This window comes from Vombatus ursinus, unplaced genomic scaffold, assembly GCF_900497805.2.
Source record: "Vombatus ursinus unplaced genomic scaffold, bare-nosed wombat genome assembly UNPS02014832.1, whole genome shotgun sequence".
NCBI lineage: Eukaryota > Metazoa > Chordata > Mammalia > Diprotodontia > Vombatidae > Vombatus > Vombatus ursinus.
The window spans coordinates 51,095,962-51,121,481 of NW_020954610.1; the positions used below are offsets into that span (position 1 = coordinate 51,095,962).

Genomic DNA, 25,520 nt, shown 5'->3' on the forward strand with positions numbered 1-25,520 from the left:
GACTATTAACAATGCAAAAGAATGCTTCAAATCACTAATAATAAGAAAAATGCAAATTCAAACAACTTAGAGGTTTTACTTCATACCCATCAGATTGGCAAAAGTGAAAATGGTGTATGTTAGAGGGGCTGTAAGAAAACAGGAACGCTAATGTACTGTTGATGGAGCTGTAAATTAGCCCAATTATTTTGAAAAAACAATCTGAAATTATACTGTATATATCCTTTAACCCATTGAAAGTTACTAGTAAACATTCAAGGATAATCCCAAGACTTCAAGCATAGGAGGTATGGTAAATGGCAACACAACTGACAGAAATAAGGAAAGAGGAACAGGTTTAGGAAGAAAGGTAAACCTGGTTTCAGACCTCGGAAACATTCATTTGGCAATTAATCATATACTGCCTTAATAACATTTCTTGGGATTGTTGTACTGACTTGGTATTTAAGTCTTGTATCATTATTTAGATTTTTTTCTTGTTCTTTTCCAACAAAAGAGTAGACATTAGGGGCAGACACCAAGGTTTATACTACTTTGAATCCCTTACAGTGTCTAGTGCAAAGCTTTCAATATAGTAAATATTTAACAACAAATGCTTGTGGAAAAATACTTCTAATTAATTACCAATTTTTTTTCATAAGCCATTGACCCACAGGGGAAAATAAATTGCAGGCCAAATACAAGTAAAAGAGCAACAACTGAGAATCATGAATGATTAAAAACTGGTTGCTGGTTGTCAAGCTGTCAATGGAATGTCAATGCTTATTGTCAATGTCAATAAACTTTAACATAGTGGAATTCAACAACAGTCTGTAGGCACTAAAAATACACTTTTACAAAAGGCCTATGTTTTTTATAAACTTGATCACATTAAGAAATGGGCCAGAGTTAGTCTTCAGACAAGTAGTAGAATGTGGTGATAATGAGGCTTTGGAGTTAAAGAACCTAAGTTCAAATTCTAGCTTATATAAATTATCTACATTATTACTACTAAATTATCTATTTATTATTATTAAGTTATCTACTTATCACCTATGTGACTTTGCGCAAGTAACTTAACCACTCTATGCCTCAGTCGCCTTTCCCGGAAAATGAAAAGGGTTGGTTTAGAATATGATCTCTAAGGTCCCTTCCAGATTCCAATCTGTGAAGTTTCCCACATCGGCCATAACTGAACTGAGGGCTTCCATTAGAAAGGGTGAAATTCCACCAAATCATGCTACTTTTCATTTGGGGGGGTGGCATCAAATTTTCTTTGTTCTTGCTTATCTGCCCAACAAATGACTAAAACATCTCTAGCTCTGAGGCCATCTGATCACTATTTCCCAGAAGTAAGAAGAATGTGATGCACTGTAGGACTTCACACTAGAAGTCTATTCTGACAGGTAAACAAAGAGCCTTTAAATCTTTTGCAAAGTTCTATTTATTCAGCTGGAGTACAAATTCTCTTCCCAGTTGCATGGATTAAACTCAGTGTTATTTCACCCTAATATAGATACAGCCTAAAAGAGAAACATACTCAGATCCCTCCCTCATTACTTGAATACGGAAAACAAAAAGTTTAAGAATGTAATCATCTTTGCCAAATCAAGATTTTCTTTGCACAATGAGTGCATGATCATCATGTTTATTTAAGGCCAGTTAGACTGGAAGATGACATGCATATCATATTTAGGAATGACTAACTTGTTAAAGAAAATGTAAGGGCACCAAAAATGCTAACAGGGTCAATGAAAGTTATGCCTGTATGTGCTATGAAATAAGTATCAGCTGTACAAGCAAATCCACTAGTGGGAAACTCTTGTGCCCTGCTCATCCTGGTAGAAAATTGATAGCTTTCCAAATAGTATTTTAAGAGGTTTATGAAAATGCCCACTGCCTATCCATAACCATCATCCTCCAGGGCTGACTGGTGCAAAGGACATGGAGTTCTTCAAAGAAAGGGTCTGCTCTAGCCCAAGCTCTCCCACTAATTAGAGTAACCTGAGCAGAACCACTGCCTGAAGAGTAGCCTAAGTTCTTGATTTCAACTTGTGTGTTTTGGGATGGCATAGGAATGCTGACTAACTCGATTTTGATTCCATAGCAAACCCCATAAGGCTCTGTCCATACCACAGTTAGTCATGACCAATGCAATATTAAAGATTATCCCTTAAAAGGGATGGAACAAAGGCGTTACATTTTCCCAGAAGAAATGGACATGAGTAGAGTATGCAAAACATCTTTTTGAAAAAAAGCAAAGGAGAGTAAATTAGAGTAAATTAAAAGCACTTTCTCTGAAATATTCATTACATAGGCTAACATTTAAGTAAACAAATTTTCTCCAGTTTAAAAAAAAAAAGACACTTAAAACATGTCTTTACTCTGTACATTCCCCTCTATTAGTCTATTTCTTCATTTTTGCCAAAAGTCAACTTCACAGAATTTTGCAAAGGTTTACCAAAAAGAAAATCCAAGCTCAAGTCACCTCTTTCTTTGAACAAAAATGTCTAATTTATATTTTGCTCTAAAAAGACACACTGTTGAGGCTTAGGTGATTTTTCTTAAAAGCCTCAATACAATATTGCATCAATGGAAGAAACACTTCTCAAATACTTAATGAATATGTAATCACTCAATCCATTATAAAATGTTAAGTGCCAAGAAAATCCTAACACAGGAGGAGGATGGCATCCTGGCTGAGGGGCTGGGGAGAGGTGCATTTTTCCAGAAAATGAGTTCTAACTCTCTGATTTACTGTTCTAGACACTGTGGGAAATACACTGACTACGCTGACAGAGTACTGAAATAGCTGGCTGAAGAGCATCCCCTAATGGTGCATCAATACAAAAAGACAGCTATAAGAATGTAATGCTCCAGCACCATGGAACAGCAGACTACTGAAGGCTTCTGAAAAAATGGGCTCTCCTGTCTGTCACAAGACCTCTGCTTTGATCTCATCTGCAAAGAACCACCACTACGACTATAATCACCACTCACAAAGAATAGACTTGTTGGGAATGTTGTAGAAGGCATTCTCGATCAGGTATGGTTTGGACCAGATCGCCTCTGAGGTTCCTTCCAACTTTAAGATTCTGCAAGGTCTAAAAGTACATATGCTTAAAACACAACCAAAGGAATAATACAGTATTTTATAAGCAATGTTTTCCACAAACAAGAATACTACTTTTTGAATGGTTGATTACATAGAGATGGGAAGTAAAAAATAAACCAGAATCATCAAAAGGAAAAAGAAATTTAAGACTCTATTTAGTAAGTAAATGTACTGCACCTCACTTTAAACACATTTGCCAACTGAAAAATCTGAATTTACAAAGAAATTATTATTTGTTTTACAGAAACATACAACATAAAACTCCCTTAAGATATCAAAAAAAATTTAATTTTTTAAAAATCTAATTATAAAGTTTTTTTAAGGAACATACTTTACATTTTACATAAAACAGGGCAAAATATTGTAACTGAATTAAAAGTATATACAATATACTACAAACAAGAAAAATATTTTGACAGAAACAATATTTCTAAATAAATATCAGTCAGCATATTTTTTGATTCATTAATTTACTCACCTTCACTCTCCCCACTTGTCTTGATGCCTTTTGAACTACCTTCTATACCTTTAGCCTTATCAGAATCTTCCTGGGTTTCTTCAGGGCCTTTCTCCTCTTCTTCTTCCTCACCAACATTTTTATAGTTGGGTCTCTTTTGCAATCTTTTCTTTCCCTTCTGTTTATTTATTTCAAGAGATCTTTCCAGTGACTCAGTTGGTTTAATGAAACACCTAATGCTGGACTTTGCCTAGAAGAATGCACAACGGAGGACACATTTTAACTATGTGAAGACTCACTTTTCTCTAATTTGCTACACAGAAACTTTTATCCACATGAAAAGATTCTCCAGAAGAGCAAATGTTAACTTAATGTTTTATAAAATCATCACTTTACCTTGGTGAATCAAAACAGTTCAATAAATTACAACTTTCAGTTTGCCCTCATACGAATTATCTACAACAAATTTTTCGTCACCAGGATGTTAAGTAAGTCTACTTTCAGGCATTCTTAATCTATCAAAAATATGAATATGTACAGGAAATACTAATTATAATATAGACTAAAGTAAAATATATTTAGGAAGCTAAATTTGTTGTCAAATCCATTCCAACTCTAAAAACCTTTGGAAAATCCAAAACCAATTATGAATTTTTATTCACCTCATTTTAGATTATCCATTCTACTACTGCTCCACTATTCACATAAATCCCTAGTTAAAAACTGACCTATACACAAAGTCATACATTATACTAGTTTTCAACCATCAAAAGAATACTGATCACAAAACAAAAGCCTTTCTAACATATTTTGGGAGGACAGGAAACATCTGTCAACATCTCATTTACCTTGTTTTATTAAAACATACATCAGTACACCATCTTTCTTTTGAAGAACTCTAACAGGGAAAAATCAAACAAAGGCTTTTTGTTTACTTGCCTAAAAACAAGCAGAAGAAAATAATAAATCTTCAAAACTGTTTATTTCAGTACCTATTCCCAGTCGAATACAAGTTAATTTTAGAATAGATAACAGCAAAATCAAAATATCTCCAAAAGCATGTTAAAGATTACATGTAGAGCTTCAGCAACAGGATGTTGGATTATATGTTATATGTCATGAAACTCATAAGGATTAAAATAGAAGATTCTGTCTATAAATAACGTTACTACAAACTCAATGAAATATATATTATAGTGTAGTATGCATATTTTTCATTATTTAATAGAGACCAATTGTAAAAATAAAGTAATTGTGTATCATGCAAAGGGTAAAGTATGTTAACATTAATGATTTGAATGCAAAAGTGCATAAAAGTTATCAAAAAGATAATGACCAGAAGTCTCATGATGGAAAATGCTAACCACTTCCAAAGAAAGAACTATGGAGTTTGAATGCAGATCGAAGCATACTATTTGCTCTTTTTTTTTTCCATTTTGTTTTGTTTCCTCTTTCTTGTGGTTCCTCCTATTGGTTCTAATTCTTCCTTACAACATGACTATATTTAATAGGAACGCGTATGTATAGCAATCCTCAACAGATTGCATGCCATCTTGGGGATGGAAGGGAAGAAAAATTTAAAACTCAAAAGCTTATGGAAGTGACTGCTGATAACTCAAAATAAATTAATAAAAAAATTTTTAAAAGAAGAAAAAAAAGATGATGACCAGAAAAGGAGGTGGGTCTCTCCTATGGTTAGATAGTGGATATGGATAGATAGACATGGATAACTAATAGATAGTTCTGCTATACTGATACTTAAATGATACCTGGAAACCTAAAGAAAAGTACTCACATTTTAGGTGGACTTGTGGAAGCTCTGCAGGAGAACTTCGACAAGAGACTTACAGTGTGAGAAATCATGGGAGAGCTTTAGATCTACACCATTGGGAAGGTGAGAAACAGTAACCATATAAATAATAATAAAAACAGCTAACATTTAAAGAGTATTTTATGGTTTGCAAAATGCTTTACAATATATTATCTTACTTTTTCTTCCTTACAAGCCTGTGAAGCAGGTGCTATTATCATCCTCATTTTATAGATAGGGAAACTGAGGCTGAGAGAGATTCAGTGAGTTGTCTGGGGTCACAAGGCTGGTAAATGTCTGAGTCAGGATTCAAGCCTGGGTGTTCCTGACTACTACTACTGTTCTACCCAAGTTATCAGCAGCTGCTTGGGATCAAGAAGGTTACAAATATACTACAGCAGAGGTGGCAAACTCTGGCCAGTGACCCATACTGCTAAATCAGACTAAAATGTAATTGGGAAGCGATTAACAAAATAAATAAAAAACACAATATAATATAATGTTAACTTGTGGTTTTCTGAGCCATTACGTGGTAGGAAGGATCATTTCTATTTAAGTTTGATTCCACTGTATTAAAGTACTGAACTTCATTACTTGAAACTCAAATATGGACTTGCTGTAGCCATTCTGTTTTTTCCTATACGCCAAGTTTACTAGGAAATAATATTTAAAAGCGTTTTAAACCTTTAAAACACAATTATCATGGAAAAGTTGAATCGACTTTAACATTTAATATAGGGTTATAGATAGGATTTATATTCTTCCATTATGACACCAATCTTACAAGCAGAAATAGTACATCTTCTAAGAAGTCAAATTTTGTTTCAGATTTGACTTAGCCCAAGATGTCAGTATCTCTTGCATTCTTCCCCTTCTATCTACTCACCCAGCAACCAGCCTAATTCAGGCCTTCATCTCCTGACCTATTACAACAACCTCTTAATTAGTCGACTTGCCTCTCCCTTTTTCACATAGATGCCAAAGTGATTCTCTTAAAGCACAAGTCCACCCATGTCACCTTCCTCTCCTTCCCCTCAATACATTCTAGTACCTCTAGGATTAAGAACAAAGGTGTCTATTTGGTATTTAAAGCCCTTCAAAACATGACTCCAACTTACCTTATCTGTCTTATTATATATTACTCCCGTCTGCACCCCACAGTTCAGCCAAACTGACCTTCTTGCTGTTCTCATCTCTGTGCTGTTGCACATGTCTGGGTAGAATGTCCTCCCAACTCACCTCTACCTCTCAGAATCCCCAATTTCTTTCAAAGCTCAATTCAAGTATCACCTTCTTTAGGAATCATTTTCTGGTCCATCATTCTCCTCTTCAAGCTACTAATCCCCTCCCCCAAGTAACTATCTTGTCTCTCTCAACAGAATGTGAGCTCCTCATAGGCAGGGATTTTTATTTCTGAATTTGTATCTCCAGGGCCTAACACAATGCCTGGTACTTGGTGGACACTTAATAAATGTAGGTTGACTATCTGAATAATGCCTTATACTACAAAAAAAACCTAAATTACAAGGTTAAAAGTAAAATAACAACCATGCTCAGTATGCTAATTTACCTTAAACAAGTTCAACTAAACTGTTAACAGACAAAAGTTATATTTCTTTAAGCCTTTGTTCTTAAAAAGAAAATACAGAACACATTAATAGATAAATGTGTATAAGTGACCTGAATCAGCCACACAAATATGGTCACACTCTTGATCTTGCCATCTTCCACAAATGCACCACCTCTGTGTTCAAAAAATTTCAAAATCCCCTTATTCATCCATAAGTTATTGACTTTTCACCTCTCCCTCTGCCTTCCCTTTTAAAACCCTATTCTTCTTCCGCACCATGACCTCCAATCCCTTGACCTCTCAATTCTCTCCCAGACTTCTCCCTTGCACTAACCACTCTCTCCTCTTTTGACCCCCTCTTGAGACTTTGGTGAACCAGTTCAACTCTACACTGTCCTCTTCTCTTGAATCCCTAGCTCCCTTATCATATCACCCATTAAGCCTTACCAAACCTCAGCCTTAGATCACACCTGTCATTTGCTGCCTTTGCTCCAACACATACACACTACTGAATGAAAGACGGGAATATCACACAACCATTCTGACTGGATCCACTATAAAGTTAACGTGTTACACAACCTCAACTAGGCCTTCACTGCTGCTAAGCAATCCTACTATACTTCCCTTGTCAATTCACTATGCCACTCTCTCTTCCAACCTTTTCATCCCTCTTCAAACTTCCCATGGTTCCCTCTCCCCCATCCTCTCAGCTCTCAATTTACTACCTGTGTGAACCCTGACATCATTTAACCTCTCTGGCCTCAGTTTCCTCATTTGGAAAAGGAGGGAGTTGAACTAGATGACCTCTAAGGTCTCTTCTACCTCTAGATTTATGATCTCATGACACATACACAATCTTCTCTTCTCCAGGCCAAACATCTCCATTCTGGTTCACCCTCTGGATATGGTCCAGCTTTAGTCTAAAGTCTTTGACTGACTCATTGATTGAGAAATGTTCTCATCCGATTAAGATATCAGGGTGTTATCATCTTGTCACTTACTTTAAATGCCATGGGGTAACTGATTGACCAACTCAATGATTCCCACCCTTACACTAAAATGTGGTGTCCAGAAAGGAGTACAATATTCCAGAAGTGTTCTGACCCAGGCAAAGTATAGCAAGACTCTAATAGACTCTTTCGTTCTGTATATATCGACTCTAGTAAAGCAGCCTAAGAATACATTTGCTTTTTAAAATTGCTATTGTGACATTCTTTACACAGAGAGACGTTGTAGCCTACTGAAAACTCTAGATCTTTCGTATATGAACTGCTGTCTAGTCTCATCAATCCTAATCAGGAGAATTGTTCATTTCTGTAAACCAAGTGTAAGCCTTTAGATTTATCCCTCCTAAATTTCACGTTCTTGGATTCAGTCCATCATCCTGAATCATGTCTCTATACGTCTGGAGCCCACTCCCTTTGTCTTCATTTCTACCAAATAAAATCCTTCTCTTCCTTCAAGGCCTAGCTCAGTAAAGCCTTTTCAATGAAGCTTTCTGTAATTCTTTCAACTGAAAGTTATCTTTCCTTTCTCAGATTTTTCTAAAGCAGGCTGTCTGATCTTTCTCCTTCTCACATTCTACCTTGTACCATACTTATTTTGGGAATGTTTTATCCTTCCCTTAATGTTAAAGGCAGTTCTCGATAGCAGTAGATGTGAAATCAGAAGACTAGGGTGAAAATCCCAACTCCCTCATTTACCAGTGGGGTAATCTTGGGCACTTACCCTCCCAAGGCCTCATTTTTCTATTCTGTAAAATACAGAAAATAATACCTCAGAGGATTAGCGTGAGGAAAGCACTTTAAAGTACTTTAACAAGTCAGTCCACTTATTAAGGATGTGATATGTGCCTGGAACTGTGCTAAGTACTGGGGATACAAAGAAAGGCAAAAAACAGGCCTTGTTTCAAGGAGCTCAGATTCTAATGGTAGACACAACATATAAATAACCAGCTATGCAAGATAGCTACAGAGTAGATGGAAAGTAATCTCATAGCGAATGTGCTCTATGAGACCATGATACTGGCCTTCTTGCTGTTTTTTAGCAAGTCCTTCACCTGATTTGGCCTTTTCATTGGCTGTTCACTATCTCCGGAATATTGTCCTTCTTCATCTCCACTTCCCAGATTCCTTGGCCTCCTTCAGGGTTCAGTTTCAATATTACCTTCTGCAGGAGGCCTCTCCCCATTCCCCACTGCTAGTTCCTTACCTCAGAGATCACCTTCCTTTCACTCTGTAGAGAACTCATATGGACACAGTTGTTTGTATGTGAGTTCCTAGAGGGCAGCAGCTTTTTTTTGTTTTTCTCTGTATTCCTACTGTTTAACACAGTGCTTTGCACACAATAAATCTTTAATAAATGCTTCTTGAGGGAGTACAGAAGTATACTTGGGTTTACATAATTGCTTCTTTGCTGTCTTCCCCATTAAAATGTGAGTTCCTTGAGGGCAGGGACTGGCCCCTCTCTACCTTTCTAGTCTTTTCACACATTACTTCCCTCAACACATGCTGTGATCCAGTGACCCTGGCCTCTTTGTTATTTCTTTTTTATTTTTTTTCCTTGTTATTTCTTAAACAATATACTTCATCTCCCTACTCAGAGCATCTCTGTGCCTCCCTCTGAGACTACTCACAATTAATCCTGTATCTATCTTGTTTGAACATAGTTGTTTGCATGTTGTCTCCCCCATTCACAATGAGCTCTTTGGGAGTAAGGATAGTTTTTTGCCTTTCTTCGCATCCCCAGTGCTGAACACAGTGCCTGATACATAGCAGGTGCTTAATAAATGCTAGTTGGCTGAATATATCCTCACAGAATAAAACAGTGCATGGCACATAGTAGGCACCTAATAAGTTCTTGCTGACAGAATACAGGAGTTCAAAGATTTCTGAATCTCTATATTACACTTCCATATCTATCTAGGGGCAGCTAGGTGACACAGTGCATAGAAGCTCATCTTCATGAGTTCAGATTTAGCCTCAGATACTTACTAGCTGTATGCAAGTCACTTAACTCTGTCTGCCTCAGTTACTCATCTATCAAATAAGTTGGAGAAGGAAATGGCAACCCACTCCAGTATCTTTTCCAAGAAAAACCCAAAATGAGGTCACAAAGAGTTGAACACAACTGAAATGACTGAACAACAATATCTGCCTATCTTGCAATTAGGAGACTCTGAGATACCATCCCTTTAGCTTAAGATTTTGATCAAGTTAAAATGCAAATAAACCTGAAGGGTAAAATAAGTGAATCTTCAGTTAAATACATCTCAATGTGAAAAGAGAATCTGAGAACTGATATTGATATTTACGTCTTTCCCTAGCAATAGCTAAAGAATGGAGGCTTTAAAGAAACTACATTCTTCTAACACCAAAGATATTGCCTGGGAATGAACTAGGCAATTTTGAAGTTCACTGTGGCCACAAGTTAAGTTACTGATTAACATTAATGTTCACTAAAGTTCTATCTGGATCTATAAAAGCAGAAAGCATAAATCACGTTGAACAAGTGGAACACACAATAAGATTAATTCTCTTAACAAAAAGGAAATTCCCTTAAAATTTAGCTTGGCCATTATAACTATAGGTGTCCTCGACGCTACTAAGATCAGTTAAGGGACTTCATCATGAGAGAATATTTTTTTTTCTTAAAGATACATACAACTTGTGCTTATAAAAATATCCATGCTTTTAAAATACCATTATTTTTTATGTTAGATGACAAATCTATAAATGATGCTAAAGATTTGTGAGAACTGAAGGGAAATATTATTTTCTCAGACAAGCAACTTCCTTCCCACTAGTCTTATTATATTTCAATAAAGGTCTTATAAGGGCAAGTTAACAGTTTCATACACTACCTTCCCAAAACACAGGAAGCTAGAAAAGTTCAGGATTTAGGAACTTATATGTTCAATGTATATAGTATGGTGCAGGGTGTGTTGTAGAAATTCAATACTTTATGACTGATATATTCTTGGATTAGTATCCAGAAGAAGCAATACAACAATAATATTAATAACAATAATAATAGCTAACATTTATATAGTACCTACTCAATGCTTAAGCATTTCACAAGTATTATCTCATATTATCACAAGAATTATCTCATTTGATCCTCATAACAACCCTGGAAGGTAAGTTATTATCCTCATTTTACAAATGATGAAACTGAGGTAAGCAGAAGTTGAATGACTTGCTCAGGGTCACACAGCTAGTATGTGACTAAGGCTAAATTTGAACTCAGATCTTCCTGATTCCAGGTCTAGTGCTTTTTCTACTGCGCAATCTAACCTCCCCAAAAACCTAAGCAATCTCTGTCCATTTAAAATAAACCAAGAATGAAGAGAGCTTTCTAAACCAATGGGTTTTTATGCAATTACTTAGTGTATGTTCTTTAGACCTTTAGATGATTAAGTCTACATACAACATGGAAAGACATTGTGTTCTCAGCTGAAGTACACGTATTACCATATTATTCAAAATCAATGATAATCAAAGCAATATAAGATGAACCAAAATACAAACAATGGTATTGGTTTAAAAGGCTTTCAAACAGGCTATGAATTGCGAGCATATGATATAATCACTGAAAAGTATATATATTTTCATTCCAGAATGAAATGATCAAATAAGTATATATCAGACTACATAAACTATAAGGTGATGTATATATATGCATATGTTGTATGCCAAACTTTGAGTAATATATGATTCTTGAACTAAAGCCCAAAAGTACATCCGGAATGCAAAATATCAGCATAGGGATCTGATAATGCAACTAAAGCTAATGTGAAAAACAAAACCTAAATAGGTGCTGCTATTGACATGAAAATGGCTCTCCTCTAAGGGAATAAGTTATAGATCAATGAGTACTATACTGGTAAAGATATAAATATAATGAACTTTCATCTATCTGAAAATCCAAACAAGAAAGCTCAAATAATCAACTACAACATGAAAGAATGCTCCAAATCATTAATAAAAATGCAAATTAAAGCAGCTCTGTGATAATACCTTCCATCCATCAGACTAGCAAAGATGATAAAAAGTCAAAGTTATTGGAAAGGATGTGGGAGAACAGGTACACTAATGTACTGTTGGTGGGGTTGTAAATTGTTCCAAACACTCTGCAAAACAACTTGGCATTATACCCAAAAGGTACAAAACTATACATACTCTGACCCCATAATATAACTACAAGGTATATATCCCAAAGAAGTATAGGGGCAGAGGGAAAGGAGTTAGATAAGGAGTTAGATATACAAAAACATTTATAGCAGCATGTTTTGTTGTAACAAAGAACTGAAAAAAAAGTGGATAAACTTTGCTGCAAAAAAATATCAAATATAAAAGATTCAGTGAAACTCAGAAAAATCTGTGTCAACTGACATGGAATAAGAGGAGAACCAGGAGAATATACAGGATGACCACAATAATGTGAATGAATGAAAAAAATATTTATTTAGTGCTTACTCTATATGCAAAATACTGTACTAAGTGCTGAGGATAAATATAGAAAAAGAAGAATCTCTGCCCTCAAGAAACTCACATCCTAATAAGGGAGACATTACACATAGAAGGTTTCAATCAAAAGTCAAATGAGAGTCCCATGGTTCTTAGGGTGCAATATTAAAGTGGATGAAAATGCCTCTTCTTTAACATCATTTCAACTGATAAATCTTCATCTGTTTTTGATGAGAAACCATTTGACACTTCCCAGGACTTTAGTGGTCAGAACTTTCTTTCCTGTGTCTTAAGTATCTATGGCTGCTGAGGAGGCAGGGGATGCAGCACCTGCAGAGTAGCTACCAGGCCCCATCTCCAGAGGGTTAACCTTCCCTGGATGATGGCTGTTGGTGCTCAGCTGGAAGCAGTATACTGCTATTTCAAGGGCTACTGGATTCAGGGTCTTCATTCACCTGCCACTTCCTCCTTTCTATCCCTCAAGATGCCTTGCTGCTTCAGTTAGGGTTAAACCAAACAACATCTGTGGATACACACACTCATTCACTTATTTCCAAGACATATGGTATATTTTCACCTTCAATAGAAATGAGAAGATCTGCATAAAATGGTGTAATGGAAAGAGCACTTACCTCACTTAGATTTGAAACCTGACTCTTCTACTCAGAACCTGAGTGACTTTGGCAAGTGACTCAGCTTCTTTGGACCTTGGTCCTTCCATGCACAAAACAAGATCCCTTTCAGTTCCAAATTGTGTGTCTGAATGACTATACCTTTAATGTTTAAGTAGGAATTGCGTACAAAGCAATGTGCTGGGGGTAGGGAGGACACACAAGTTTAGACAGGAAGATATGTATGGTGTCTGTCTTCATGGAACTTATATTGTAACAGGAATATAAGTCTTTGACAGATAGTGTTAATAGATAACATCACATATTTTCGAGAGTTACAAAGCAGATCATTCAATAAGCATTTATTAAGTGCTCACTGTCTGCTAGAACTGTGCTGGGCACTAGAAAAAGTCAGACAAAAGAGAAACAATCCCTGGCCTTAAGAAGCTTATACTCGGACTCTAAACAAATTCTAGAGCTGCAGAACTCACAAAAAAACCAGAGTGAAACAAATTTCCATCCCAAGACAACCTGGAAGGTCGACAGGAAAGGCCTGTTGCACCAGGCTGAGATCAAAGCGCTGTCCATCACAGGCTGTGCCACCGCAGACCTGGCCCCAGCAAACCCAGAGCAGGTTTCAGGAGACTGAATCACTGGCAGCAGTGGCGATTTCCCGACTTCTCAGCCCAGACGCCAAAGACAACTTAGAAAGTCAGTAGGAAAGGTCTGTTGCACCAGGGTAAGAGAGGAGTACAGTCCAGTGCAGGCTGTACCAGTACAACCCTGGCTCCAGCAAACCAGGAACAGGTCTTGGGAGTGATTGAATCAGCAGTGGCTGCTTCTGGAACTCTCAGCCCACAGACAGTAAAGGGGTCAAACAATTGGTCAGAAGGAGATTACAGGGGTCTTTTTGTTAGCACTGAAGCAGGACTCTGTTGCTTTGCCCATACTTGGATCTGGGTCATAGTCCTAGGTGGCAATCCTGGGGTGAAGAGGAGCACTAGCATAGAAGAGCTTGCAGCAGCAGTAGAGAAGGGACCCTCCTCACAGCTCAAGGGCAGAAAAGAGTACTTGTGGACACTCACAGACAAGAGCACAGCCCAGGAGAGGAGTAAACACATCTCCTTCTATCATACAACCTTGGAAGTACTGAAAACTTAGAGGTCCCTAGAACTATCTCTGAAAACAGCTGCACAAAATCCCTGAAGCTTGGGACAGAGCCCTACCTTAACAAAGAGTTAAAAAGTCAAGTAATAGGCTGGGAAAATGAGTAAACAACAGAAAAAAACTCTTGAGTATAAAAACTTACTTTGGTGCCAAGGAAGATCAAAACATACACTCAGAAGAAGACAATAAAGTCAAAGCTCCTACATCCAAAGCCTCCAAGTAAAATATGAATTGGTCTCAGGCCATGGAAGAGCTCAAAAAAGGATTCTGAAAATCAAGTAAGAGAGGTAGAGGGAAAACTGGGAAGAGAAATGAGAGTGAGGCAAGAAAATCATGAAAAATGAATCAACAGTTAGGTAAAAAAGGAGACCAAAAAAAAATCACCAAAGAAAATAACACCTTAAAAAATAGACCAGACCAAATGGCAAAAGAGGTCCAAAAAGCCAATGAGGAGAAGAATACCTTAAAAAGCAGAATTGGCCAAATGTAAAAGGAAAACCAAAAGCTCACTGAAGAAAATAATTCTTTAAAAATTAGAATGGAGCAAATAGAAGCTAATGACTCTATAAGAAATCAAGAAATTATAAAACAAAACCAAAAGAATGTAAAAATAGAATATGAAATATCTCACTGCAGAAACAACTGACCTGGAAAATAGGTCCAGGAGAGATAATTTAAAAATGATTGGACTACCTATAAGCCATGACCAAAAAAAGAGCCTACATATTATCTTTCAAGAAATTATGTAGGAAATTTCCCTGAGATTCTAGGACCAGAGGGTAAAATAAAAATTGAAAGAATTTACCAATCACCTCCTGAAAGAGATCCCAAAAGGAAAACTCCCAGGAATATTATAGCCAAATTCCAGAGTTCCCAGGTCAAAAAGAAAATATTGCAAGTAGCCAGAGAGAAACAATTCAAGTATTGTAGAAATACAATCAGGATAACACAAGATTTAGCAGCTTCTATATTAAGGGATCAGAGGGCTAGGAATATGATAATTCAAAGGGCAAAGGAACTAGGATTAAAACCAAGAATCATCTACCCAGCAAAATTGAGTGTAATTAATGGAGGGGGAAACTGGCATTCAATGACACAGAGGAATTTAATGCATTCTTGAGAAACCAGAGCTAAATAGAAAAATTGACCCTCAAATACAAGACTCAAAAGAAGCATGAAAAGGTAAACAGGAAAGAGAAATCATAAGGGACTTATTAAAGTTAAACTGTTTATATTCCTATATGGAAAGATGATATTTGTAACTCATAAGACCTTTATCATTATTAGTGTGAGCTGAATATGAAGGGATGATGTCTAAAAAACAAAATTAAGGGGTGAGACAGCAATGTACCAGGAGAAAGAGAAAGGGATGGGGCAGCTAGGTGGTGCAGTGGATAGAGCACGAGCCCTGGATTCAGGAGGACCTGAGTTCAAATCTGACCTCAGAAACATAACACTTACTAACTGTGTGACCCTGGGAAAGTCACTTAACCATTGCCTAGCCAAAAAAACAAACAAACAAAAAAAAACCGAAAAAGAAAAGGAGAGGTAGAATGGGGTAAATTATCTCACATAAAAGAGACAAGAAAAAGCTTTTACAGTGGAAGGGAAGAGGGGGGAGGTGAGAGGAAATGAGTTGACTTTACTCTCATCAGAACTGGCTTAAAGAGAAATAACACACACACTCAATTGGGTATAGAAATCTGTCCTACCGTACAGGAAAGTAGGGGGGAAGGGATAAAAGAAGTGGGGGTGATAGAAGGGAGGGCAGATTGGGGAAGGGGGTAGTCAGAAGCAAAAACACTTTTGAGGAGGGACAGGGTGAACAGAGACAGAGAATAGAATAAAAGGGGGGTGGGATAGAATGGAGGGAAATATAATTAGTCTTTCACAACATGAGTATTATGGAAGTGTTTTGCATGACTACATATGTATAATCTATATAGAATCGCTTGTCTTCTCAATGAGGGTGCGTGGGAAGGGAGAAAGGGAGAGAATTTAGAACTCAAAGTTTTAAAAATGAATGCTAAAATTGTTTTTACAAGTAACTGTGGAAAAATAAAATACCAAATAAAAAATAAAAAAAAAAAAAAAAAGCTTACACTCTACCAGAGAAACAACATGTGTAGGAGTAGTACTGTCTTGACTATGACTCCCACAGGTGTCACCAAGGGGATCAAGACAAAGAGATGGATGCTTGCCAGTTTGGAGAGAAATTTCCCACCATTCTCCTTAACTTCTGCTGGGTAGTTTGTTTAAAAAATAGATTTTTATTGAAATCTTCTGTTTTTAACAGAGCCTACATTGTCCTCTGTTTTCTCAAAATTATCTCTTGTAATAAGGAATTTTTTTTTTTAAGTGAGGCAATCGGGGTTAAGTGACTTGCCCAAGGTCACACAGCTAGTACATATCAAGTGTTTGGTCTGAGGCCGAATTTGAACTCAGGTCTTCCTGACTTCAGGGCCGGTTCTCTATCCACTGTGCCACCTAGCGGCCCCTAGGAATTTTTTTAAAGATGAAAAATTCAACAAACTAATCAAGACATCAAAAAAAATCTGATGTTATATGCAATGTTTCACTCTCATAAACAACTAGTTTGGTAAGGGAACGGGAAAAGAAGCGTCTTCTTATGTCTCTTCTTTTGGCAAACCTTAGCCTGTATAATTTCACAACAGTCAATTTCAACTGTTTTGTGATTGTTCTTGATTTGACATGATGACAATGTTGCCATCACTGTCTGTATTGTTTTCTTGTCTCTACTTAATTTTGCATCATTTCATATAAATCTTTTCATGCTTCTCTGTATTCATCACGTTTGTCTCTTATAACACACTAATATTCCATTGCATTTATAGATCACAATTTGTTTAGCTACTTGATGGACATCTATTTAGTTTCCAGTTCTTTGCTGCCACAAAAAAAAAATGCTATTATAAATATTTTGGTGTATATAGATCCCTTCTTTTAATAGTCAGTGATATCTTGGGAATATATACCTAGTAATAGGATCTCTAGGTGAAAGGGTAGAGAGACATTTTGGTCACTTTATCTGCCTAATTCCAAATGACTTTCCAGAATGGTTGGACCAACTCACAGCTCCACCAACAAAGCTCTGAGCGTGCCTGTATTTCCACAATCCCTCCAATATTGATAATTCCCATCTTCTGTCATCTTTGCCAATTTGCTAAGTATAAGGTGAAAGATCAGGGTTGTTCGGATTTGCATTTCTCTTATTAGTTATTTGGAGCATTCTTTCATATGGTTGTTAAGTTTTCAATTCTTCTTTTGAGAACTATGTGCTCATCCCCTTTGACTACTAATCTATTAACAGCTTCTGGTATTTCTTCTTAATATAAAACATTAGCTCAGCTCCATCCCTTATCTAAGCCTATTACCTATGTTGCTTCTTTTATATTAGATACTCCTTTCTAAAATCACATTCCAGTCATGGGTCTCATTCTACTAAGTCTCAGCAGTACCTTTGAAGACAAATTTGACTATGTTAAGAACTACAGTTCATCCTACATGTTACTGAATATTTTGTGTGTTTATTTTGTGAGAACCAGCGGAGTTAAATACAGAGAAGCTTATTACCAAGTTGGCAACAGGGTGATAATTTTTTTTGGCCAAAGTAACTCTCAGAGACTATCTTGTGAGTTGTATAGATTTATTTTCTGCTCCAAAGGAGAGTATCTATGAAAAATCAGAAATTTCTGAAGTATCTACGTTAAGTGTCCTTCTATTAAGAATTGCATTGTATTTCAATTCTTCAAGAATGCAGCCTTTCAAGGGACATACATATTAGTGCTGTGTTAATAGGGATAGGGACTATACCTGTGTTTTCACTGATATAGAGAATTTCCAGATAAGGGAACTCCCTCTACAAATGCAAGTTGGCACTTTCTCAATTTGTGGGCCAAGAAAGTTATCTAGACCTGAGAAGTTAAGTGACTTGCCCAGGGTCACAGAGACAGTGTGTGCCAGGGGAAGGACCTGAACCCAAGACATTGTGACTCCAAGACTTTTTCTATTCACTACGCTAAGCATATTCGATTAACCACAAAATTCCATTCCTTAGCCACTGATTAAAAAGTAATTTAACTTCTCTGTGACTCAAGTTCCTTCATCTATAAAATGAGGTTGTAGGGACAGATGATTTCTAAGCACCTGGAGAAAAGGAATTGCTTCATTCTTTGTCGATGCCTAGAAGAGTGCCTGGCACAAAGAAAGCATTCAAAAAATGCTCATTGACTGAGTGGATCTGCATTGGTAGAGGGAGTTTCCTCACTGGAAGTTCCCCATGCCAATGAAATCACAACTCTACACTAAAAAACACACACAACATAATTATAGCTAGCAATTGCATAACACTTTAAAATGAGTACTACATTTTACATATGTTATTTCATTTTGTCCTCACAAAAACCCTATAAAATAGGTGCTATGATTATCCCCATTTTGGAAGGTCAGAGGGGTTAAGCAACTTGCCCAATGCTACAAAGCTTGTGAGTATCTGAGGGAGGATTTGAATTCTGGTCTAATTCCAAGGCTTATACTGTCCATTATAGAAAAAGACAGCTATAAGGATTTTTTTTGGGGGGGGTTAGGCAGTTGGGGTTAAGTGATTTGCCCAGGGTCACCCAGCTAGTAAGTGTCAAGTGTTTGGTCTGAGGCCACATTTGAACTCAGGTCCTCCTGACTTTGGGGCCAGTGCTCTATCCACTGTGCCACCTAGCTGCCCCTCTAAAGATTTTCTAAGTGTAAACCTACAGTATGGGCAATGAATTTGAAGAAGATTACACTGTGACTTTTCTTTTATCTTACTAAATATTCTTATTTAACCAGAATAACACACTGAATGCTCCAGAAGATAACTGCATTATGGAGCTATAATTCCATTGAGGGATTACTGTGATAAACCACAATAACCATATGAAAATGGAAAACACAAATTGAGTTCTAATTCTTTGTGGAAACATTTTATAACCTACCAATTAAGTAATTGATTTACTTGATTTACTTGAGTACTTGATTTACGCACATCTATTTTTACCCCTCCTCAATCACTATCAACTACCTTCCAGAAACCTATTATTGTTTACAGAATCAAGGATACGCATGCTTAATATCATCATTAATTCTTAGTGCATACATGACGTCAGGGTTATACTAGAATACATAGTGAAATCATAACCATGATTTGAAGTTAAGATGCATTGATACATAGAGGACAATATTTAACATCTGATTTAAATTACACATATTGGAAAGACAATATGATAGCATCTCACAATAGGTATTAATGCCTGAGAAACCCAAAGTAGATCATTAGTATTCTAAATGAGCAAACATGTAAGTAAGAAAAGCAAGTAGCTTGTTTATACATAGAGAATTTTCTGAGAATAACACTATCAGCAATATTAAGTCTTCTTGTGTGGAGGATAAATGATTCACCAGTGGGAGATGTTTCAGATCTCTAGAGTACCCATCATCCTGTGACCACCCTAATCTATTAATGTAGGTCCTAGACATAAGCCAGTGTGGTTCCCAGAGGTATCTACTTTTCACACTGTTGTAACTCACTACACTTAAACAATCAATCGACCCTGTCAATCAATCTGTGTTTAGTAAATGTCTGCTACAGGTTTAGCCCTCTGCTATTGTCCCTTCCCCCCAAACCGCTAAATCTTCTATGCTCCAGGTTAAATACTCTTTGTCCCTTCAACTGATTCTTATGAGGCATGGCCTATAGACCCATCATAATCCTAGTCACCCTCCTCCAGGTACACTTCTATTTATTAATGCCCTTCCTAAAATGTGGTACTCTGAACTAAACTTAATATCGTATATGCAGCCTGACCTGGGAAGAGTAGAGGAGGATTATCACCATCCTTGTTCTGGACACTAGCCTCTATTAATGTAGCCAAAGACTGAATTAGGTTTTTTGGCTGCCATCTCATAGTGTTGCAGTGTACTGAAATCCCTGAAACTTTTTACCATGAACTAGCCCGGCCTTTTTGTATTTCACATTAACTAATGGTTCCTCCCATGTTCCAGCAATGATACGTCAGGGAATATTGACCATTTTACAGCTGGAGAAGCTGAGAAACAGAGTAACTTTCTGCAATCACCAAGTATTAGAACTAGAATTTGGAACCTGAATCAAAGTCCATTTTCTTGCCTGGAAACTATATTGCCTCTAAGATAAAGGAAAAGGTAGATTAAATCTTATGTGTTCAACAGAGATTTCCAAATTCTTTCAAGCTTTAATAGTCTACTTCTAATAGAGTTTCATGATTCCTGTCCAGCCTTGTTCCCACCAAAAGTCTTATAAAAACTCTCTTAATTTCCTGTTTTAAACCAAAGTACATTAAAACTAATTTAGCTCTGGGAATCAATAAAGACAAAACATCTCAAGATAATTGAAGAGAATTTGATTTTAATAAAAAGTAGTTATAACTACCAAAAGTAGTTATTCCTGCCATAAAAAAAAAATTATTTTGTAAAAGTAACAGAGTACTACCAGTTCCAAGCTTTGGGCTCTTGTATTACATCTCCTTAAACTAGAAGCCACTCTTTTGCTTTTATAAGAGACCTAGAAAAGTAAAAGTTACCTTTACTTACATATCTTTAATTCTAAACAACATATTTCAACATATAAATTTCAATTGTACATTTATCTTACTATGCTGTTATATTTGAATTTAATGTTAAATTACATATTCTTCAAATAACCTCTCTCTGTTCAGTTTTGGTTTTATTTTGTGAAATGTCTGCTGGTAACATGAAACAGTACCAGTAACTTATCTACATGTTACGGGAAGGAGAAAGTAGGTTAAAAAAGACCAAGACACTTAAAACAAGTGTTATAAAACCCCATCTGACTTGTACAGGAAACAAGAGGAGGCAGTTCTCACTCATCAGGAAGGAAGGTAACCTTACCATGACTATTGTCAAACAAGTTATACTACATTTGCCTTGAACTCTTCCCAAATTTAAATTGTGGTCACCAGAAGACCAATATGTGACTTCAAATTCAGACATCAGGATAAGTAAGATGACACTTTCACTCTAACAACCAATTTTTTCACATTAACTCAAGTCTCATTTTCAGTTTATTGCATACCAAGTGGGGAGTTAAATACAAATCCTGATGTATACAGTACAAGAGGAAGAGGAGATTATTTAAATAGAAAAAAAATCTGGGTAACAGAGCTATATCTCTGTTGCATTCTTTTCAGGGTCCTCCATGCTAGAGTTTGGCTGAAGTGTGTATCACACATGTAGAAGCCTCCAATAACTTTCTGCATCTATCCCTCGCTGAATTAGCAAACCAGCAAAGCATCACATTACTGTGATTTCCTGGTTCATTTCTTAAAACCTCATATCTTCTAGTAATTTCTTCATCCTACAAATTAACCACTGAAATGGGTACTGAAAATAAGTGTAATATTTGATAGTGCATTAATAGTGTCTCTTAGATCTTGTCACCAGAAAGTTACTTTAGATGCCATTAGATTTAGTATTCATTCATTAATTCAATTAAATTAAATGTTTATCAGAGACCTCTATAAAGGATCTACATAAGAGTACTTATTTTATCCCTAAATTCTCAGGAAGAAGTATTACCTTAATCCTTGAGAGGCTGAAGAAGTCACAAAAAAACAAAAAAGAATCATAAACTCTCAGGCTTTAAAGGGAATTCAAGTGTTTCCAGGTCCAATAGGTAGCTTGGGAGAAATGTTCTCCAGTGCATCCCTGACAAATGATTATCTAGGCTCAACTTGAAGACCTTCAATAATGGAGAGCTCACCCTCTTGCTGCAAGCAGCCCATTTTACTTTCAAATAGATTTAATTTTTCAGAAGTTTTTCTTAAAATTGAACTTGAATGTATCTCTCCGAAACTTCTATCAAGTGTACCTAATCCTTCTATCCAGTTGATCCAAACAAGTCTAATCCCTCTTCCATATCAGAACTCTTCAAATACCTAAAGACAGCTATTATATCCCCTCAAACTTTCTTCTTCAAGGTAAACACACCTAGCTCCTTCAAATAATTCTTATAGGACTTGGGTTTCAGTGCTATCTCCATAGTAGAGAGAGGTAACCAATCTCTGTCTATTTGATTTTGCTAATTCTACAAAGAATAACTACAAAAAAAGTTATCAGAAATTTTGAAGACTTCACTATTTTCCTTCATCACTACATGGTTCAAATATATCCCAGCAGTTCAGATAAGGTAGGACCCAAAGAAGTGGTACCGTATTGAGTCTGCCACATGTTTCAAGATAACAAGTTAATCATGTGCTTACATATGGCTAAAAAAAACTCAACATCTGACAAGTAACCCTTTTCACTCCAGACATAAAAAATATTTACAAGTCTACCACTGATAATACATAAGACCTCAACAGTATAAAATCTTTGTATCTAGGAATGCCATTTTATATTTCTAAAACAATCTGAACGAAGCACATGGTTATTTGAGAATATCTTGTGTATTAATTTTTAAGAGAATAAGTGGGTCACCGGAACAACAGGTCCACTTATTACAACTTTTTTGGGGTTCAGACAGCTCTGTCCCCAACTGGGCCAGAGACTTCCTAGTAAAGGAGCTCCTCCTATCAATATGGATCAGTCCCTGCTTAGTAACTTAAAGTCTTAGAAAGTTTCCTAGAGTGCCAAGTGTGTGACTTGCCCAAGGTCACCTAGCCATAATGGGTAAGAGGTGGGCCTTGAATGCAGATCTTCCTGACTTTAAGACTTGCTAATTCACTATGTAACTTATTAATTTCAAATTCAACAAACTCTGATTAAGCCTACTATGAACAAGATATTATTTGGCAATGGAGATAACAGAGAAAAAAATGGAATAGTCCCTTCTTTCCAAGAACCAACAACCTACTGAAGGTATACAGTGTATATGCAAATAAATACAACAGAAGGTAACTTGAGGAGGAAGAGAGGAGAAAACTGGCACCTGAGGGGATCCAGGAAAGCTGCTCAGAGGAAGCCTTCTAGTTTTCTGCCCACACTTGAGATTTCATCAGGTTAGGGACCTTGAAAATGAGGAAATTCCTCATACCAAGGCAGGAGGCATCACTGCCTTGGGACACTGAAAATTTAAGTGACCTTAAGCTGCCCAGTGTGATTTCAAGGTGATGTGAACCCAGGTCAGTCTAAATCCAAAGCCAGCCCTTTACCCATTAGCCCATCTGCCTCTCTCAAGTCCTAATTATACAAACAAAATACCAATTTAGACCTTACAAAAAAATTCAATGTATTCTTTCATTAACATAGTCAAGGTATTTTATGAAAGTGAAAAACTTACAGAACTTCTCTGAACATCTTGTTCAGACCTACAACAGAACATGGACAGATCCCCATTCAGAATGACTTCAGCTAATGAGTTCACCAGTGGTGCATAGTGTATAATTAGGAAAACCTAACAAAAAAGAGAAATGATATATTAGAATGCAGCATTTGTAAATATATTTCTCTTTACCGAAATGATAAATCGTAGAACTGGAGGAATCTTAGACATCTTTCTTTTCCAATCCCCAGTTAGACAAACAACTTCAAGAATATTTAATACCTCAGATTTATAATAGCATTATTTTCATTACAAAGAACTCAAAACAAGCTATCTCAAGTTGAAGAATGGCTGGATAAACTATGGCATATAAATGTAATGGAATGCTATATTACAATTAAAATTATAAATGAGAAGAATTTTTTTAAATATTAGAAAAAACAGAATATGTACAGTCACTATTAATTGTTAAAAGAAGGAAACAAAGAAAATAAAACCAGAAAATTAGTATACACACTGAATTGAACTAGAAAGGAAGAAGGGGAAAAATAGATAGAAAAAAACAAGAATTTCTCCAAGACAGGGTGCAGACAACACCATTCTCCCCTACCAACATCTCAGACACACAGTATAGCTGTCTTTAGCATTTGCCTTTCTGTCAGTCAACAAATATTTATTAAGTAGTTTCCATATGCCAAGCACTGTACTAATCACCAGGGTTACAAAGAAAGGCAAAAATAATCTCTGCCCTTACAGAGTTTCCATTCTAATGGGGCAGTGAACATGTAAATAACTAGGTAGATATGAGATATATCAGAGTAAATGGAAGGCAGTCTGAGAGGGGAAAGCATTAGTAGGTGGGAGAACTGGGAAAGGCTTCCTGTAAAAAGTGAAATTTGAGTGAGTCTTGAAGGACATTAAGAGGCAGAGGTGAGGGGGCAGAGTATTCCAGGGAAGGAGGACAGACAGGTCAAAGGTACAGAGATGAGAAGTGGTGGAGCATGTTCAAGGAACTGAAAATAGGCTCGATTTTAGAGTGCATGAATGAGAGTAAAGCACTAAGAATAACAATAATAGCTAGCATTTACATAGCATTTTAAGGTTTACTAACTAACATTAATATGCTCACATCATTTCATATGATCTTTACAACAATCCTCTGAGGTAAGATCTATTATTAGCCTCATTTTACAGATGAGGAAAATGAGGGTAAGAAGTCAATTGACTTGCCCAGAGTCACCCTGCCCATAAGTGTGAGAGGCAGAATTTGAACTCAGGTTTTGCTGACTCTAGGTCCAGAATTCTAGAAGACTGGAAAGGTACAAAGAATATGCTGCCACTTACCAGGCTTCAAAAAGAATGACCCAAAAGTGCTGAGAATGTTTTTACTTTCTACCAAGTTCTCAATGTCATGAATGTGACCAGCAAGAAGAGACAACTTAACTCCCCAAATACTAAATAGGCTATGTTGGCATATTTTTTTCATAAGGTGGCAGCAACAAGATCTACCTGCCAAAATCAGCCAGGGTTTTAAATGCTGAGTACTTGCATAAATATACATGAGATTAAAGACAACAACCTACAATAAGATTCAGGAACATGGAAATTATCCAGTCAGCATCAGAAATCAAAAATTCACCCATCAAAAGGATGCAGAAAGGATCTCAACTCAAAGTTCATATTGAGAAACACAAAACAAACTTTATCCCCAAATGGCATAAAGCTCAGGAACTAAGAGCATAAGCACTCCCTTTCATGAAGATAAATACTTCTTCTATTTTCAGAAATGGAACTAACCTATGGTCAAATGTTTGAATGTTTGACAATAAAACTAGATGACTTAAGAATGTGGGTTATTCATAATAAAAATATTTTAAAATGTTACATAACTAGGTTACCATAGAGTTTTTCCCTTCATGTAAATATTACATAATTATGGGAAGGAAGTACAATTCTTGAGGTGGGGAGAAGAAAAAGACAGCTTTAGCTAAATACACAAACTCATGAGATGAAAAGAATGAGAACTGCTA

The 25,520-nt window shown here is 36.4% G+C and overlaps 1 protein-coding gene across 3 annotated transcripts in view; it reads right to left on the reverse strand.

Moving 5' to 3' along the window:
* Window positions 1-25,520, reverse strand: part of CLEC16A (C-type lectin domain containing 16A) — a 216,451-nt gene that overhangs the window by 161,284 nt on the left and 29,647 nt on the right. For all 3 annotated transcript variants that reach the window (XM_027839220.1, XM_027839219.1, XM_027839217.1), the window contains exons 9-10: window positions 23,509-23,622; window positions 3,573-3,801 (exon numbers count right to left, since the gene is read on the reverse strand). In XM_027839220.1, the coding sequence (XP_027695021.1) occupies window positions 3,573-3,801; window positions 23,509-23,622 (343 nt within the window). The remainder of the gene's footprint in view (window positions 1-3,572; window positions 3,802-23,508; window positions 23,623-25,520) is intronic.